Raw genomic sequence first — 18909 nt, 5'->3', positions numbered from 1 at the left:
CTGGCAGTTTTTTTCTGTTGGAATGTAGTCTGATTTGGCTATGTTTGGATTAATTTAATCTAATTTTGATAATTTACAAGCTAACTCAGTTCATTTAGGTGACTTTGGGTTTTGTTTCTATTGAAATCAAATATTTTAAATCACCAATAGAACAATTCGAAGAACACAGAAGATCTTACTAATCCTCTGTTTAATAATTCACTTAGATGCTAGAATGTAGCTTTACTTAGACCTATAATATTCATCTATAGGAAATTTAATAGCATGAAAACTAAAAATTACGCTGGTCTGTTCTGTTTATTGTTGTGGTCCAAGTCTTGCTTCTGTTGGCTGGCAACCTCAGTTTAGCTCAGTAGTATACAGTAGAGCTCTCTGTGATAATAGGAATGTATCTGTATTGTACAGTAGTTACTTTAATTTTAGTTAATTTAACTTTCAGCAGCCACATGTAGCCCGTAGGTCATCAGATGGCAGTGCTGGTCTAGTCTCATGACTTCCCTTTTTTTTTTTTTTTAATTTTTTCTAATCTTTATTTTTGAGAGACAGAGAGAGACAGAGTCAGAGTATGAGCAGGGAGGGGCAGAGAGAGAGGGAGACACAGAATCCAAAGCAGGCTTTAGGCTCTGAGCTGTTAGCACAGAGCCTGATGCGGGGCTCGAACTCATGAACCGTGAGATCGTGACCTGAGCCGGAGTCGAACGCTTAACCAACTGAGCCACTCAGGTGCCATGACTTCCCTTTTTATATTTAAAACTCCCTGCTTGGAATTTTTTTGGGGGGGTCTAAAATGTAAGCTTAGGCTTCTATCAGGGTCCTTGACCTATTGCAGAGCAGGAGACAGAAAACTGAACAAGTTAGAAAGAAAGTGATATATGACATAATTACAGTATGGTAGGAATTCAGTCAATGAATAGATTGATAAAGTGACTGTCTAGAGATGTCTGGGAGTTCCGTGAAGGAAAATAAACACTTCCAAGAATTTTAACTTGTAACGGTTTCATACATTTAAGTTAATCTAAAATGGTAAAATTGCCAACCACACCTATCCAATTCTTGGTTGGGTCTTCAGAAATAAATTCCAGACCAATACAGAACTACCAGAGAATCTGTTAGAACTTTCTACCTTTAGAGACAGGCTGAAATGACAAACCCTTTGCCACTGCTTTCACTTCTGCTGCTTGTGATTACCTGGAAAACTGGAGATTAGGTATTAGTCTAGAGAAGGTGGAAAAAAATATAAAAGTAGTTCTCTTTTCTTCTTTTCAGTGACAAATTGAATGGACTTAAACAAGAGAACTTTAGAAGCTCAAATTCTTAAATGAAACCTTACTTTAGGCTAGGACTTACAAAGACAGAGAATAACAAATTACATTAACTGTGGTGTATACCTTTAAGTAGGTTTTTACTGCAGATGTATACAAATAACCCTCCTATGTCCATTCTTTACAGATCCAGGATGAGAAGACTGACAAAAGAAGAAGCTAGCTGAACAGCTATAAGATGCCCAAATCTGGGTTCACAAAACCAGTTCAGAGTGAAAATTCTGACAGTGACAGCAATATGGTAGAAAAACCATATGGAAGAAAGGTATATGATTATCTTAAAGATGGGTTGACTCTTTTGGAACTGGGAAAAACTCCCCATTGGTAATTTTAGTAATTACCCATAAAATAAAAATAGTTGGATGCCAGTTAAATCCAAACCATTTATCTAATTCCTTTAAAATTAAATTGGATTCCTGGGATAAGATTGTTTTTCATTCCCTGAGATAACACATTTACTAATATGGCATAGTTACTTACGAAATAATCATTGAGAGGGGGTGAAAAAAAAATCCAAGACATCACGGTCATTTGGCATTTCTTTCTCCACTTCCTGACCCCCAGTATCAAAACACATACACAGTAGCAGTTCGATTTTCCTTGTCTTTAGCCTTGGATAAATTTATATGACTTTTCTAGCCTCAGTGTATCTCTCTGTATTGGAAGACAAGACTACTTTATAGAATTGCTGTGACAATGAAATGGCATCAGTATGGTGCCTAATGCAATGCTTGTTACATAATATATGCTCAGTAAATGTTAATAGTTTTTGTTGTTTATTGTTAGTGATTGGCAACGACCTGTGATTGTCTTTTAACATCTATCCTTCTTCACTCCTATTTAATTTAGGCTCTCAGAACCTTCATTTAGACTTCTGCAATTGTCTCCTAACTGGTCTCACTGTTCTTAGTCTCTTCTGTAGTTAATTTTACACAGTATCTCTTTTTTTAAGCTTATTTATTAATTTTGAGAGAGAGCACGTGTGCACATGCATCAGTAGGAGAGGAGCAGAGAGAGAATCCCAAGCCGGCTCTGCACTGTATTGCAGAGCCTGATGTGGGGCTTGATCTGACAAACCGTGAGATCATGACCTGAGCTGAAATCAAGAGTCGGACGCTTAACCGACTGAGCTACCCAGGCGCCCCATTACACATTATTTTTTAATTTTTCTTTTTGGTGTTTTGTTTTGTTTTGTTTTTCCTTTTTATGTCTTTTCTTCCCCCTTAGTCTTTTTTTGTTGTTGTTGAAGAACATCTGAAATGGTTCCAGTTTTTGGCAAACAAGAATAGAGCTGTGATGAACATTGTATACAAATACTGTTTTTAATAGCTTTATTGAGGTATAATTTATATACCCTAAATTTCACTCATTTAGTGTATGATCCAGTGATTTTTAGTAAATTTATAGAGTTGTGCAGCCATCATCACAATCCAGTTTACACCACTTACATCATTGCTAAAAGAGCGTCATGCCCATTGCATTCAGTCCCTATTCCCACACCATCCCCAGGCAACCCCAAATCTGCTTTCAAAATCAGGAATTTTAAGTTTCCAGACTTTATTCTTTTCAAAAACCATTTGACTGTTTAAGGTACTTTGCATTTCCATCTAAATTTTATGAAATTTTCTACAAAAAAGCCTGCTGGGATTTTTATGGGGATTTTATTGAGTAGATCCATTTGGATAGTATTGACATCCTAACAGTATGTCTTCCAGTTTATCACTAGAGAATATCTCTCTGTTTATTTAAATCTTCAGTTTCCATCAGCAATACTTTGTAGTTTTTAGTGTACAAATCTTGAGCTCTTCTTGCTAAATTATTAGTGTTTTATTCTTTGGGATGCTATTGTAGTTAATTTCATTTTGGATTTTTCATTGCTAGTATATATAAATATAAATGATTTGTATGTAGGGATTTTCTATTCCATGATCTTACTGAACTCATTTATTGGTTCTAAAAGTTTATGGATTCCTTAAGATTTTCTACATGTGGAATCATGTCAACTCCATATGAAGATAATTGTACTTCTTTTCCAGTATGGGTACTTTGATTTTTTTTTTTCGTACCTGATTGCCCTGGCAATCTTTGCCTTTTGATTAAAGTGATTACTCCATTTACATTTAACATAATTATTTATAGGGTTAGACTTACATCTTCCATTTTGTTCTGTTATGTTTCATATTTTTTTTGTTTTTCTCCCTTCTGTGCTCCCTTTTTAAGTTTTTTTTTAATATTTACTTTTGAGAGAGAAGGAGACAGAACTCAAGTGGGGGAGGGGCAGAGAGCAAGAGAGGGAGACACAGAATCTGAAGCAGGCTTTAGGCTCCGAGCTATCAGCACAGAGCCCGATGTGGGGCTCAAACCCACGAACCATGAGATCATAATGTCAGCAGAAGTTGGACACTTAACCAACTGAGCCACCCAGGCACCCCTAATTTTAAATATTTTTTAATATACTATTTAAATTTATTATTTTTTAAACTGTGTTTCTTAAATTGTAATCTTAAGATGCTGATTTGTTGTTTATACTGTGCATCTAAGTATTATAAATTAATAGTGACTTAATTCAGTAAAATATAGCAACTTTGTTCCTGTATAGCTCCATTTCCTCCACTTTTTTCGTGTATCTATGTATCTATACATGGATTCATCAACATGTTACCAATCCAATAACAGACTATTATAATTTTATACAATTTTATCTTTGAAAAAAATAAGAGGAGAAATACATATTCATACAATTCTTTTTTACCTATAAATTTGCCAGTTTTGTCAGTCTTAATTTCTTCTTTTTATAGACTCAAGTTACTGTTTGGTTGTCATGTTCTTAACTAAGAATTTTTGCATTTACTGTAAGATCTTCAGCCATGATTCTTTAAGTCTTCATTGATCAAGGAATATCTTGATTCTCCATATTTTAAAAACAATATTGTTGAAATATAATTCACATACCGTATTTAAAGTGTATATAATTCAGTAGTTTTTAGTATATTTACAGAGTTGTGCAGTCATCTCCACTATTGATTTTAGAACATTTTCATTCAAAAGAGAAACATTATGTACCCATCAGTAGTCATTTCTCATTCTGTCCCCAACTCCCACAGCCCTAGGCAGCCACCAGTCCTTTCTGTCTCTATAGAATTGCCTATTCTGGATGTTTCATACAAATGGAATTATATAATATGTGGTTTTTGTTGACTGTTTGCTTGCTTTATTTTCAAAGGGCAGTGTTGTTGGATATAGATTTCTTGACTTTTTTTTTCTTTTAGTAGATTGAATGTCACTCTACTACTTTCTTGCTTTAACTTTCTGATAAGAAGTCAGCTATTAATTGTTTTGTACCTTTGTCACAATGAATTTTTTTCACTGCTTCTCTCTCTTTGTCATGTGCTTAGGATTTTCCCTTGTGTTTATCCTTTTTGGAGTTTGTTGAGTTTCTTGGATCTGTAGATTTAAGGTTTTCATGAAATTTGTAATATTTAATTTACTGATTTTCTATATATATATGTGTGTGTGTGTGTGTATTTTTGCCATCTCACATCTGCTGTTGAACGTATCTAATATATTTGTAGTTATTTTGCCTTTCATTTTTTTTTTTTTTTTTTAATTTATTTTTGGGACAGAGAGAGACAGAGCATGAACGGGGGAGGGGCAGAGAGAGAGGGAGACACAGAATCAGAAACAGGCTCCAGGCTCCGAGCCATCAGCCCAGAGCCTGACGCGGGGCTCGAACTCACGGACCGCGAGATCGTGACCTGGCTGAAGTCGGACGCCTAACCGACTGCGCCACCCAGGCGCCCCTGCCTTTCATTTTTTTTGTGAGCATGTGAGTGGGGGAGGGGGAGAGAGAGAGAACAAGACAGAGAATCTGAAGCAGGCTCCAGGCTCTGTGCTGTCAGCACAGAGCCCGAAGCAGGGTGTGAACTCCAAACCGAGAGATCATGACCTGAGCTGAAGTCGGGGACACTTAACTGACTGAGCCACCTAGGCGCCCTGTTACTTTGCTTTTCAAATCCATTATTTCCATTTGGCTCTTTCTGTGATTTTTCCTTACTGGTATTATTTGATAAGTCATTATTGTCATACTTAAAATTTTTAAACATTGTTTTATTTCTTTCTTTATAATAACTTTCAAATCTAGTATATGGGCTTACTCAGAGAAATTTCTCTTGAATACTTTTTTCCTTGCTTTTTTGTATGTCTTAATTTTTATTGAAAACTGGACAATTTAGGTCATATACTGTAGCATTTCTACAGTTGTGGGTGCTCATTATTTCCCACCGGAACCTTGTAATTGTTGCTAAGTTGGTTTTTTGTTTGTTTGGTTTGTTTTGTTTTTTGGGGTTTTTTTTGTTTTGTTTTGTTTTGTTTTGTTTTGTTTTGTTTGAGGAAAATGTTAGGAGTTTGCAGTATTTGTCACAACCACTGGTATCCATTTTTTTTCTTTTTATATTTTAGTCTTGCTTCCACAGAGGTACCCCTGTGTCTGTATAAATTAGTCAGCAGCCATTGATTGGTCAGGAGTTGTACTCAAACACCATGAGCCAGTCAGATTTCCACCTTCTACAGGCAGACTTGCCTGTGTTGGGGAGTGCATTCAATGTTAGGGCATTTTTGAAATCTGTCCTGGCATTTACTTTTTGTTGGGCTCACCTAGGTCTTGCTGTGCTTGTGTGCAGTCAACTAATGATATGTAGAGGATATGAACCCTCTCAGATTTCCTCTGCATGTACACACAATCTCCCTGTCAGTGAGAGATGCATGGAGAGCTTAGCCCTTCTCCGATCTTTCCCATTGATCTTCTCCTCTCAGCCAGGGATGTGTGTCAGTCTTATCTGGCACACCCTGTGGCTCTCTCATTTCTGTAATCTCCCTGTTAAATTTCTTGCTTATTCACCGGCTTGATGCTCTTCTGCAGCAGGATCACAACCTTAGGCTAATAAGATGTATGTTTTTTGCCCCCTCCAATCATTTCCTACCCTCTTTACTATTTTTAGAAACAGTGCATCTGGATAGGCTTTTTACACCTTCTTTGCCAATTCGAGTTGACACACTCTGGCAGCAGAGATGCTGCTTTTCTTGCCAGCCCCACCCTGGTAGCACTTCATGCAAACTAAGCATCAGCCAGGGAATGTGAGAGCATTCCCCAGGCAAAAATGCCAAAGACACTCAACTGTTCTTGTCCATAGTTCAGCGGTTTTTCTTGAGGGGAAAAAAAAATGCTTCTCAATTTGTTGTTTGCTTTTTTTCAGTTTTGGGAGCCTTAAGGTGGTTGTTTTTGACAATTTTGTCTAGATTTATAGTTGTTTCTTGGGGAGGTAAGTTGCTAATACCTTTATTCCTCCATAGACGACTTTCCCCAAATGATATTTTAGTTTGCCAAATGTGACAAATCATAAGCAAAGTATTTTTACTATTCCTTTTATTTAACAAATCTTACATTGGATTCCTATTGTGTTATATATTCTTTTATGATACTTGGAATAAAACAGTGAGTGGTTAAGCCGTGATTTAAGTCTTCATGAAGACTCTAAACTCTAACACTCTTCCTGTTTGTCTGAATGTTTTGCTCTCAGGACCCCTTCAGTGTAACTAAAGATCCCAAAGAGCTTTTTTATATGTGGGTATATCTGTTGATATTTACAATATCAGAAATTGAAACTGAGAAAAACTTTAGATTTTTTTTTAACTGGTTTAAAAAATACATATGTGTATGTTTACCCACATAGTATATTTTTATGGAAAATAACTATATGTTCCAAGACAAAAACTATTAGTGAGAAGAGTGTCATTGGTTTTGCACGTATCTTTAGTGTGTGACTTAACAGAAGACCACCAAATTCTCATCTGCATCTACATGCAGTGTATTTGGATATCACTTGTCATGTAGTGTCTAGAGAGCTGCAGTATATATTCTTGAGAGAATGAGAAAGGTGCAGGTGGCACCTTAGTGTTACTGTGAGCATATTTCTGGCCTTGCAGATCTTCTTTTTTTTTTTTTTTTTTTCCTTTTTTTTAATTTTTTAATATATGAAATTTACTGTCAAATTGGTTTCCATACAACACCCAGTGCTCATCTCAGAAGGTTCCCTCCTCAATACCCATCACCCACCCTGCCCTCCCTCCCACCCCCCATCAACCCTCAGTTTGTTCTCAGTTTTTAACAGTCTCTTATGCTTTGGCTCTCTCCCACTCTAACCTCTTTTTTTTTTTTTTTTTTTTTCCTTCCCCTCCCCCATGGGTTTCTGTTATGTTTCTCAGGATCCACATAAGAGTGAAACCATATGGTATCTGTCTTTCTCTGTATGGCTTATTTCACTTAGCATCACACTCTCCAGTTCCATCCATGTTGCTACAAAAGGCCATATTTCATTTTTTCTCATTGCCACGTAGTATTCCATTGTGTATATAAACCACAATTTCTTTATCCATTCATCAGTTGATGGACATTTAGGCTCTTTCCATAATTTGGCTATTGTTGAGAGTGCCACTATAAACATTGGGGTACAGGTGCCCCTATGCATCAGTACTCCTGTATCCCTTGGATAAATTCCTAGCAGTGCTATTGCTGGGTCATAGGGTAGGTCTATTTTTAATTTTCTGAGGAACCTCCACACTGCTTTCCAGAGCGGCTGCACCAATTTGCATTCCCACCAACAGACTTGCAGATCTTCTGAGATGGTCTCAGATACCATAATTTAAGAATTTCTTTATCACTGTAAGAAGCACTTTAATGAGAGTATTGAGTGTATAATGATGGGACAAAAAGGAGAGAAACAAACAATTCTAGAGGGGTCAGTAATGGTGTCACAGTAGAAAAGTTACTTAGTCTGGATTCTCAAGGATGACTAAGTATTTGGCCAGCAGGAAAGTAGGAACAGAGGACAGTCCAAGATGTAAAAAAGACCTAAATCTGCCACAGTAATAGATACATATAAAGTTAGGATGTGGCCTGTGGAGGATGGAGGGTGGTAGGTAAGCATTAGACAGCGGCCAGTTCATTATGGCCTGATGTGTTGCTAAGGAACTTGGAATTTATCCTGTAGCCATTGGGCCAAAAGGGTCATAGTAGAGACCAGTTAGAGTGTTTTTTAAAAAATCCAAGCAAAAGGCAGTGTGGCAGTGGCTATGGGGATGGAAAGAGTTTGGCAGACATAAAAGATGTTGAATGAATTAAACTTGTGTATGTAGGAAAAGTAATCTGGATCCACCCTGAGTTTGATTGAACTATTCCTTGAGAAGGAATTTAGGAAATAGAAGAATTGTTGTTTTCAGAAGAATGTTTGGTTTGTACTTGTTGAGTTGGCCATCAGAACATCCAACAAGAAGTATTGGTAGGCAGTTAGATAGATCAAAGTTCAGAACTCAAAACAGCTCATTGGAAATGAGGATTCATTGAAAAGGTTAACCTTATCATTATGGAGATAGAACCCAAAGAGAGTAGAGCAAGAAGGAAGGAGAATATGCCTAGGGAAATTCAAATACTTTCAGAATCATCGAGAGATGGGAAACAAGGACAGAGAGAACCAGGAGAGATTAAACAGAGAAGAGTAGCTAAGGGGGTCTATATGCCAAATGCCACAGAGATGAACAGGAAGAATGAGGCCACTGGATTTTGTCAGCTGGGATACCTTACAATGTCTTTGTGTGGTAAAAGTAATTTCAGTAGAATTGTAGGGACAGAATACAGTGCTAGATTTGAGGAGAGAATTAGAACTTTCATTTCTAAATGTTTGAATATAGTGAAGGTTGCATTTGTGAAATTATATTTGGGCTGCTTGATGTCAGCTTGTTAAAACTTCTTTCTTCCTGGATACTTCGTATGTATCTTTTGAAAGCTGCCAGTAAATATACAGTAGTGGCAGAGCATTGGCCTCATAAAAATGTAGAAACAACAGCAAAAAGCAGACATTTTTCACTAACATTTCTATTAAAAACATTGCTTTGGTAAATTAAGAATACTTCTTAATCATTAGATTTATACAGGGGAGTCTGGGTGGTTCATTCGGTTAAGTGTCTGACTCTTGATTTCAGCTCAGGTCATGATCTCACGGTTCATGGGTTCGAGCCCCACATTGGGCTCTGTGCTGATAGCTCCAAGCCTGCTTGGGATTCTCTCTCTCTCTCCCTCTCTTTCTGCCCCTCGCACTCTCTCTCAAAGCTAGATAAACATTTTTAAAAAATCATTAGATTTATATCATAGGAAGAATAAATACAGAACATTATATATTTCCTTTATGAACTTTTGGCTTACCCAGAGTGATATATTTAACTGTTCTCAGTCTCTGTTCAATCATTCAGTACTTTTTCAAGATCACATACTTATTTTGTTTGGGTAAGGGTCAGAAACTCTTCTGAGGCAATGCACATGGTGCTTACTGCCATGTTTTACAGGATTTCTGAGCAACTTGACATTGAAAGCTGTTGTTAAAAGTAATTTTCTGGGGTGCCTAAGTGCCTCAGTCAGTTAAGCATCCGACTTCAGCTCAGGTCATGATCTCGTGTGGGTTGGAGCCCCTCATGGGGTTCTGTGCTGACAGCTCAGAGCCTGGAGCCTGCTTCAGATTCTGTGTCTCCCTCTCTCTCTACCCCTCCCCCTCTCACTCTCTCTCTCTCAAAAATAAATAAACATTAAAAAAATTTTTAAAGTAATGTTATTCAGTTTTAAATAGATATTTGACTGCTTATTTGTACCTTAAGAAGAGGAAGGGCTATAATTTCCTGCTTATAGACCATGTTAACTGCTGCTGCTTACAACAAAATGAGGTTAGAAGGGAGGGTAGGAGAGGAAGCACAATCATATTAGTCAACTGTATATTTGCAAAGCATATTCTTTTGTTTGTCTTTTCTTTAGTGAGTGAGTGGCCCTAAAGCCAGCCTCAAGCTTCTTCTGAGTTTTTTCTTCCATATAATTTAGAAATGAGTATACAGCTGTTCTAATAGAGACCTTGTTTACAGTTTAATAGGACACAAACTATTGCCATTATGAGATCCTAGATAAAATAACCTGAACCAAAATTTAATTTCTTAAATGTATTAAATAGAGCATAATTTTAAATAATAACATTCTCTAGCAATATACTTTTAATATAAAATGCTTTCATTATCTCATTAAATATATAATAGGGGTTCATCAAAAATGTCTACTCATAATTCTTCATATAGTTTATCCTTTCACTAATATGTGGGATTTTTTCCCATTGATTTTAGTTTTTAGAAATTTTTCTGTTTCAGCTATAAATTAGTATTTACGATTTGTAGATCAAAATCTTTGATAAAATCTTCTATGAAAATCTAAAATCTAGGTTAAATTCATGAAGTGTGTGGGAGTAGGTGTGAATCATTTAACTTTCTAAGTAGCTGACTTATCCTTTCCATCAGTATAATTCAGACTTTCATTATTCCATAGCCTAGTGATATAGAGAAATTTTTATTTTACCATTCAAGTAATGTAATACATGTTGGTTATAGAAAAATTAGAAAATACATAGAAGACTAATGAAAACAAATTGCCTTATAAAAAACCATCAACAATCTGAGATTGTACCCTACCCTACTTGCAAGCTAATCTGTTTCATGGATGCTGGCAGCAGATGTGAAACTCTTGAGTGGAATAGAAAGGAAAGTTTATTTCTCATAGGCAATAGTAGTAGTGATCTGTCAGCATTTGTGCCTGTAACCTGAGCCCTATTTCTCACAAGGGGATACAAAGAGAGCCAGGTGACAGCTACACATAAAAGGGGGTTGCAGTACGGGAGAAGAACCCCAAATATTTTGTAATGGACAGTAAGTCTATCAGAACTTTGCCCCAAAGGGAGAAACTGTTTATTATATGGAATAGTAAACGGATCTGCTCTTTGCTCCAGGAGGAGATCATATCTTCCAATGCCGTTCTCCATATAGATATTCTTGAAAAGATAGTCCCAAAAAAGGGAGTTAGTGCTTCTGCGTGTAAGAGGTGCAGATATGCAAGAGACCCATGGGGAACTGTCTCCCCACACATTAGTAGTGCTGTTACCCACAGATAGCTATCAACATTTTGGGTTATATCCTTCAAGAATTTTCTATGTACATATTTTTTTCTGAGTAAATTTTTACCTTTTCTTTTTTCTATCTTAACTGATTTGGTAAAGGCTACCAGTACATTGTCTAGCAGTAGCAGTGATAGAAAGTCATTCTTGTTTTGCCATTGATGTTTTGCTGTTACTGATCTATTGATGTATAGTAGACCCCAAATGATACATTGATATTTTTATTACTGTGTATGGTAGCTGTTGTAGGTTATTGAAACAATAACAGTAATATAAATGAAAAAGATTTAAAATATTTTGAAATAATCTAACAGAGTCCTAGACTTTTCTATGTCATGGATATGGGAGAAGAATGTGCCAGTGATTTGTTCCTGGATTGATACTGTATTTATATCATTTGGTAATACAGAAATTTCAGGACAATTGGATATAACTATTTTGAAAGTTACTTTCCCTAGATCTGAAAATAATTTTTAAAGTGTTGAAGAATCTCACAAAAACGCTTTGTTCAGGTAACACTTCCAAGGACAATTTTATTTTACAACGAACAGAACTAGTTGGTAGCAGTTGCAAATGTGCACCCTGATCACCCTGTTGCAGAGGAGAGTATGATCAATATGTTCTAGGGAACATTTTCCACTCAACGTGTTATCAAATTATTTTTTTTAACTTGTTTTATGGCACAGTACAGTATCTTTACTTACACAGGTGCAAGGGAAAAGGGACATCTTCGTGTTTTTCTTAGATTCTTTTATTAATAATAAAGACTTAATATTTCTAAGGCAAGTCTCTAGAATTTTGTTGGTTAACTTTTGTATTAATCATGCCTTTTTATTTCTGATGCTTTGACATTGGGGCCTGCTGATATTGGGGAGACTGCCGTTCCCATGGCTGGCCAATTCCCAGAGATCTTAACTCACTTGTGACCATATATTTCATATGCAAACCAATCCAGAGTCCAAACCCAACCACCAACTGTATCCAACTCTCACATTCTGGGCCACTGTCCCTGCCCTAATAAATTACATGAGAGCCATGTACCAGACAATAAGAGAAACAGTGCCCATACCCCAGAAACTGCTGCAAGCCAGGCCTTGCCTTTTCTTTCCTGAGGAAACCACAATAAAAGCTTTTGCCCCCATTTCCCTTCTCTCCCTATGCCTCCTGACCCACCGTGGTGCTACCCTTTGTGGCCCTATGTGGTGTATAGCATGCCCTCCCTTGGGAACTGTGAGTAACAAACTGCCTTTTCAGTGACAGTAGTCACCTGATTTGTTGGCTTCACCATACCTTAATAATAATAAAACTACGTTTTTAAAACAACCTCATAAACAAAATACATGCCTGTGAAGCTTGATTTCATTGGCAGAAGTGGAAAAACAGCTCAAGAGAATTTAACTTTACAACTGAGAAGTAAATAATATAAGGCTGTTATTCTTCAGCAATCTTTATCAGTTAAGATATAAGGAAATCACATTCTCTTCCTGATTTGTTAATATATTTATCAAAAATGACTGTAGACTCTGTTGAGATGTTACTTTTGTCACCTGTTAAGATCATCATATGGTTTTTCTTTAATTTTTTGATATGGTGAGTTGTCTTAAAGAGATTTCTAATAATTATTATTGTTTTCTTTGGGTGAGCCTGCTTGATTCTAAGTTTTAAGACACTAAATTTGATTTGACAGTTTATTTAAGATAAGTTACTTTTGCATTTATTTCATAAGGAATTTAGCTTATAACTTCTATCTTTTGGTATGTTTTAGACTTAAAGATTGATTGGTAGCTTCTAATCATACCTTTATGCTGTAGTATTATTTACATGAAATGGGAAATATCTGTTCCTTGAACTTGTTTTAAATCTCTTGTAAAATCTTCTGGGCTCTAGTACCTTTTTGTAAACTTAAAATCTTTGGGTATGGATTTATTGTCTTCTATGATCATTGGTCTATTCAGGTTTTTTGTTTCTCTCATGAGTCAACTTTTAGTAATGTGTGTTTTCTAAGAAAATAATCTTAAAATTTTAGTGATATAAAAATGAATACAGTATTTTTTGTATATTTTTTTTTGTAACATTTCCATAACCCCTTTGGAATTGTATGTAGGTCTCAATCCCAATCTTTATTATTTCTCTTTTTCATTTTCATGATTGGACTCACTGAAGTCTTATTCTATTGCTCATTTAAAATCACCTTTTGATTTTATTGATAAATTCCACTCTAAAAACACTATTTTATTTACTATCTTCTTTCCCCTTTTCCTTCCTTTATTTTCTTTTCTTGGGTTGAAAGCTGGTATCTTCTGCAATCTGAGTCTACTTCTAACTTGCTTCTGAGAATCTCTACAAGTATCATCTCTCATTTATTATCATAGATAGTTTGGGAATTGTTCTTTTAAGGTGATGTGGCTTATTAGTTCTTAGTGTCTGGCATGTTTTTCACAAAGGAGTTCTTATAGCCCAGTTTAGATGGACAGTACCAATTCAGATATTAAAATTATAATAAGTGTGAACTTGATAATGGCTGTAGACCATGAAGGTAGGATATTCACCTGGAGTGGGTACAGGATATTAACAAAACACAATATATTTTATTGTATCCAGAATCACTTTTTCGGATTTATATATTTGTTCATTGATGGTGACACGTGTATTATGCTTACAGAGTTTTATTCAAGATTTTTTGTTTTACTGTTATTTTAAAATTATATTGTTAAGTAAAAGTAGTAGAATATGTGACAAGTTAGAAAAAATGTTACAGTTGTTGAAACTGGCTCTTGAATACATTAAAGATAGTGGTTTGTAATATCTCTCTACTTTTGAATATATTTGAAAATTTTCTTCATAAATTTCTTAAATACTGTCTTGCTTAGCTAATATTGTTATAACTGTATTCATATTTGATTTTTAACAGAGTAAAGACAAGATTGCATCATACAGTAAAACTCCAAAAATTGACCGAAGTGATGTGGGCAAGGAGATGAAAGAGAAATCGTCCATGAAACGTAAACTTCCTTTTACCATTAGCCCATCAAGAAATGAAGAACGAGATTCAGACACAGGTAGAATAATTTGTTCTCTGATAAAATCTTAATCATTCTTTTACTATGATTTGCTTCATATCATTCCTCTTGCACCCCATTTTTATAGAGAAATATTTGTATTTTGGTATTTCAGATATATCATTTTGGGGCAGAAATTCATTGTTTCTCACTCAAACACGATTTCTAATCAGATAAAAACAATTTGCTTCTTTCCTTACTCTAAGGTTTATTACAAATATCTTACCATTTTCAGAACTTAATTTCTTGGATAGCATTTCAATGATGAAAATTTACTCTGATATACAGCATAGGATATGTTACAGTTGAGAAAAATGTGAGTTTTTGTGGACACAGTAGTGAACCCAACAAAGAAAACATTTAGGCATTTTAGATTCAGAAATGAATCAGAAATATGCCCTCCCCCACCCTGAAAAAAAAAAAAAAAGATTGAGGTTTATTGCCTAAGCCCATTCATGGTACTTTTTTTCTTCAAAACTCTTATACGTCAGAAATGGTCCTTGACATCTGTCAGTCCCGGTTGTTCATAATAGATCAGAAGTAACTTGTTACCACAGTCTAATAAACTATTAGATTTTGTTAGCTCTGAACTGATCATTTCTTGAAACTAATATAAACTTGACTGTTATGTGTTTATCATAATTATTTTATCCCTTGCATGAAATATTAATAATGAACTGTTCTTAACGTTTCAGCTTCACTCACAGAGTTACTGTCCCATTCTGAGTTTATGTAATATCTTTCTGGCCATCTTAATCATCACTTTAGAAATAATCTTGACTGTGGAATCTGAACATACTTGAAATGCCCTGTGCTAAGATAGCTTTAGAAAGTACTTAAATTTTTTCATATGTTTTTAGTAGGTAGGTCTCGTTTTGTGTATTTATTTTGCTGTCTGTCTTAGCTTGAATTAGAAGTTGTTCTTAAACATGACATTTTTAAGCCTTGAAAATTGTGGGGTGTTTTTTTGCAGTGATGAAGAAATTTTGTGCTTTGTTCATGTTCTTAAATTTTTAAAAAATATTTATTTATTTTGAGAGAGAGAGCAAGTGCATGAGCAGGGGAAGGGCAGAGAGAAAGGGTGAGAGCGAATCCCAAGCAAGCCCTGCACTAATGGAGCCTCTGCCTCTCTCTCCAAATAAATAAACATTAAAAAAATTTTTTAATAAAAAATATCAATAGTAATCAAAGAAATACAATATAGAACAATTGACAAAATCGTTGGCCTAAATTGTACCAGGTGGTCACTGGCCAGAAATAGGAACTTGCTTTAGTTGGTCTAAATTAAAAGAATATATTGTTGGAGGTAAATATGAAAACATTTATCCAAAACTAAAAGGTTGTTAACATTTGACTTATTCTTTAATTTGGAATTTATATAAGTAATTATTGATGATAGTGAAAATTATCTTAAGGTATGTGTATCTCTACTTAACTTAGAAGAGCAAAAATAACCCCAGGAAAATGTTAAGTTGTAGAGAATTTGTTCAATTTTGGTAAATCCAATGAAGCAATATGATTTTTACTCTTAAAAATAACATTGTGGAAGAATACATGAAGTAAAAAGATGCTCATAGCATTCAAATTTTAAAAATAGGTTATGAAATAATATGTACTGTTTGCATTAAAAGCCACATTGTGTATATTTATATTTGTATGTATGTGCACACAGCGCATATATTAACACACGTTTTGAAAGATAAAATTGTTTAAATATAAAAGACTGTTTAGTTGTAGAACTAAGCCAAACCTAGCTACTGTATTATGGGCCCAGAACAGAAATGTAAATATTTTAACCCTGACTTAGGTTAAATAAAAGAGTGGGGATAATAATAAAAGATTGGGAATAAGGACAGAATGTTAATAATGTTACTTAGCTCATCTCTTAATGCAAAGGAATAACTGATATTGTCTACAACTGAAATACATAGTTTTTAAAAATATTTACTTCAACTTTTTAATCTTTATTTAAAATTCTTTCATATATGTTTACATATAATGTATTTATATTTTAGTGTATGATCTCTCTTGTAGAAAAGAAGCAATTCCTTGAGTTTTTCCTCTTCTTCTTCTTCTTTTTTTTTTTTTTTTTTTTCTTTAAGCTCTGAACCCAGTGTGGCGCTTGAACTCATGACCCTGAGGTCAAGAGTAGCCAGCCAGGAACCCTAGTTCCTCTTCTTTTTATGTTGGATTAAAATAAAATCTTTCAGCTTTTTATTTTAAAATAGTAACGTATATGTGATATTTTTGTTTGTATGTAAATTAACACACACACATACACCCCAGTTCCTTTCTCTTTATATATATTTAGAGAGATGCTTGGAATGATGGCTACTAAATGTTAACATTCTGTTTCCAAGATTTTGAATGACTTTTTACTTTCTTTGTTTTTTGTAGGACTTGAATTTTTAAAATAATGAGCATAATTATTTCTGTAAAACAGTTTCTTAAAAATTTTTTTTTTTTAATTATTTTTTTTTTTTTAATGTTTATTCATTTTTGAGACAGGGAGAGACAGAGCATGAATGGGGGAAGGTCAGAGAGAGAGGGAGACACAGAATCGGAAACAGGCTCCAGGCTCTGAGCTGTCAGCACAGAGCCCGACGCGGGGCTCGAACTCACGGACCGTGAGATCATGACCTGAACCGAAGTCAGACACCCAACCGACTGAGCCACCCAGGCGCCCCTAAAAATTTTTTTTTAAGTTTATTTATTTTGAGACTTCTGTGCATGCATGTGTATGCACATGCGAGCGAGTGGAAGAAGGGAGAGAGAATTCCAAGCAGGCTCTGCAGGTCAGTGCAGAGCTCAAAGTGGGGCTCGAGCTCATGAACCATGAGATCATGACCTGACCCAAAGTCAGATGCTTAACCAAGTAAGCCACCCAGGCACCCCAATTACTTTTTTAAATAAATAGATATTCATACTTTTCAAGGAAGACTCAATGATCTGCCAAATCAGAGATACTGCTATCAACTGGATGAATCATTCTTAGTCTTCATTTTGAGATACCCTAGTGTGTCTTAAGCTTTATAACTCTGAATTATTTAATATTTATTAATTTTTTAAAAGATAACACTTTTAAAAAGTAATTGCTTAACTAGACAAAATTTGGGGGAACGTTACAGCATAATTTGAAGTCATGCCAGTGGGTCCTTACAGATGTGTCATAATACTATTTATTTCAGCAAATTTCCAGTATATCTGCTTATATCATTTCAGTATCCCACATTGTCCTATCCTATTAGAGAATTCCCATAAATTTTGTCTCATGAAATGTTAGGAGATGAATATATAGAGTGACAAGAAGACAAATTATTCCTTATACCTATAGCTTGCTTTGTCACTTATTTTTAGCTTTTATTTTCAGTCTCTCCTTGTCTAGAATCCTGGCAGGATAAGTTAATTGTAGTTACAGTAGAGGTAAATCATAGCATAGTGTTTATTATCAGAGGCTTTGGAGTCTGACAGATCAGTGTTGTGTCCCTACTCAGCTCCCTACTTGTCCTGGCCAAAAAAAATTTGAGGCCTTTATAACTCCCAATTTTCTCATCTGTAAAAAAGTACATGTAATGCCAGCTTCAGAGAATTGTAATCTTTCATTGACATAGTGTGTAAAATCAGTTTATGTATGTTAATTAAAACAAAACCGACAAACACTGGCTTAAAATAGATTGAGATTTTTTTTCATCTACTGTAATAAGTCCAGGAGGTATCAGTAGTCTAAGGTTGTTACAGTAGTTCAGTAACGCCATCAGGGACTGGGATGTTTTCATCATTCTGTGCTCACCCTTAAGTCATACGTGGGCTTTGTCCTTAAGCATTTTGTTGTAAACTCACAGAATATCTTCTGCCTCCTCCTGGCAGAAAGTACGAGAGGGAGGACCCAACGACAAAGTATCTTTTTTCCAGTGAGTCTTTGCCTTTTTATTGATGAAACAATCTCCCTAGAAACTTCTGCCTGCATCTCATTGGTTAGTCTGCCTTAGTTACAAGGGAGTCTGGAAAGTTAACTACTTTCAGTTGGCTGTATTGTCACCCTAATCAAAACTGGTGTCCTTTTGTTAAGAAGGGGAAAATGAATATTGGGTAGGCATCTTTCAACACTGACACTGTATATAGGTTTTAGTATAGTAATTAATAACTAAAAACTGTTATCTCAAATAGTTATTTTTTGTACCTAAGTGAACTTTATTAGTTTATTAGTGACTGCACTATCAGTCAAAAAATCATACTTCTTTGTTTTCCTAGTCTAATGGCATCCAAGGGAAAGCCACAATCCCTTGACATGAAAATACTTATAAACAGCTGTCTTGAGAGTACACATGAGAGGTCTCTTGTTGGCCTTCAAACTAAACATGCAGTTATTTTGTTACGATTAATGTCACCATGAGCATCTTTGCATATTGTATTTTTATTATACCCTGAATTCTTTCTTACACATTCCCAGGAGTAGGGTTACAGGATTAAGGATTAAATACTTCTGTGATGTTTCTC

The 18909-nt window shown here is 35.2% G+C and overlaps 1 protein-coding gene across 3 annotated transcripts in view; it reads left to right on the top strand.

The window, feature by feature from the left end:
- The window catches only part of ANKRD12 (ankyrin repeat domain 12), a 128848-nt gene that overhangs the window by 33007 nt on the left and 76932 nt on the right, over positions 1–18909 (top strand). For all 3 annotated transcript variants that reach the window (XM_060613259.3, XM_060613256.3, XM_060613257.3), the window contains exons 2-3: positions 1450–1587; positions 14265–14412. In XM_060613259.3, coding sequence (XP_060469242.1) covers positions 1501–1587; positions 14265–14412 — 235 coding nt within the window. In that variant the 5' untranslated portion in view covers positions 1450–1500. The remainder of the gene's footprint in view (positions 1–1449; positions 1588–14264; positions 14413–18909) is intronic.

This window comes from Panthera onca, chromosome D3, assembly GCF_046562875.1.
Source record: "Panthera onca isolate mPanOnc1 chromosome D3, mPanOnc1 haplotype 2, whole genome shotgun sequence".
In the NCBI taxonomy this organism is placed as follows: Eukaryota; Metazoa; Chordata; class Mammalia; order Carnivora; family Felidae; genus Panthera; species Panthera onca.
This window is presented reverse-complemented; position numbering and strand designations above follow the sequence as displayed.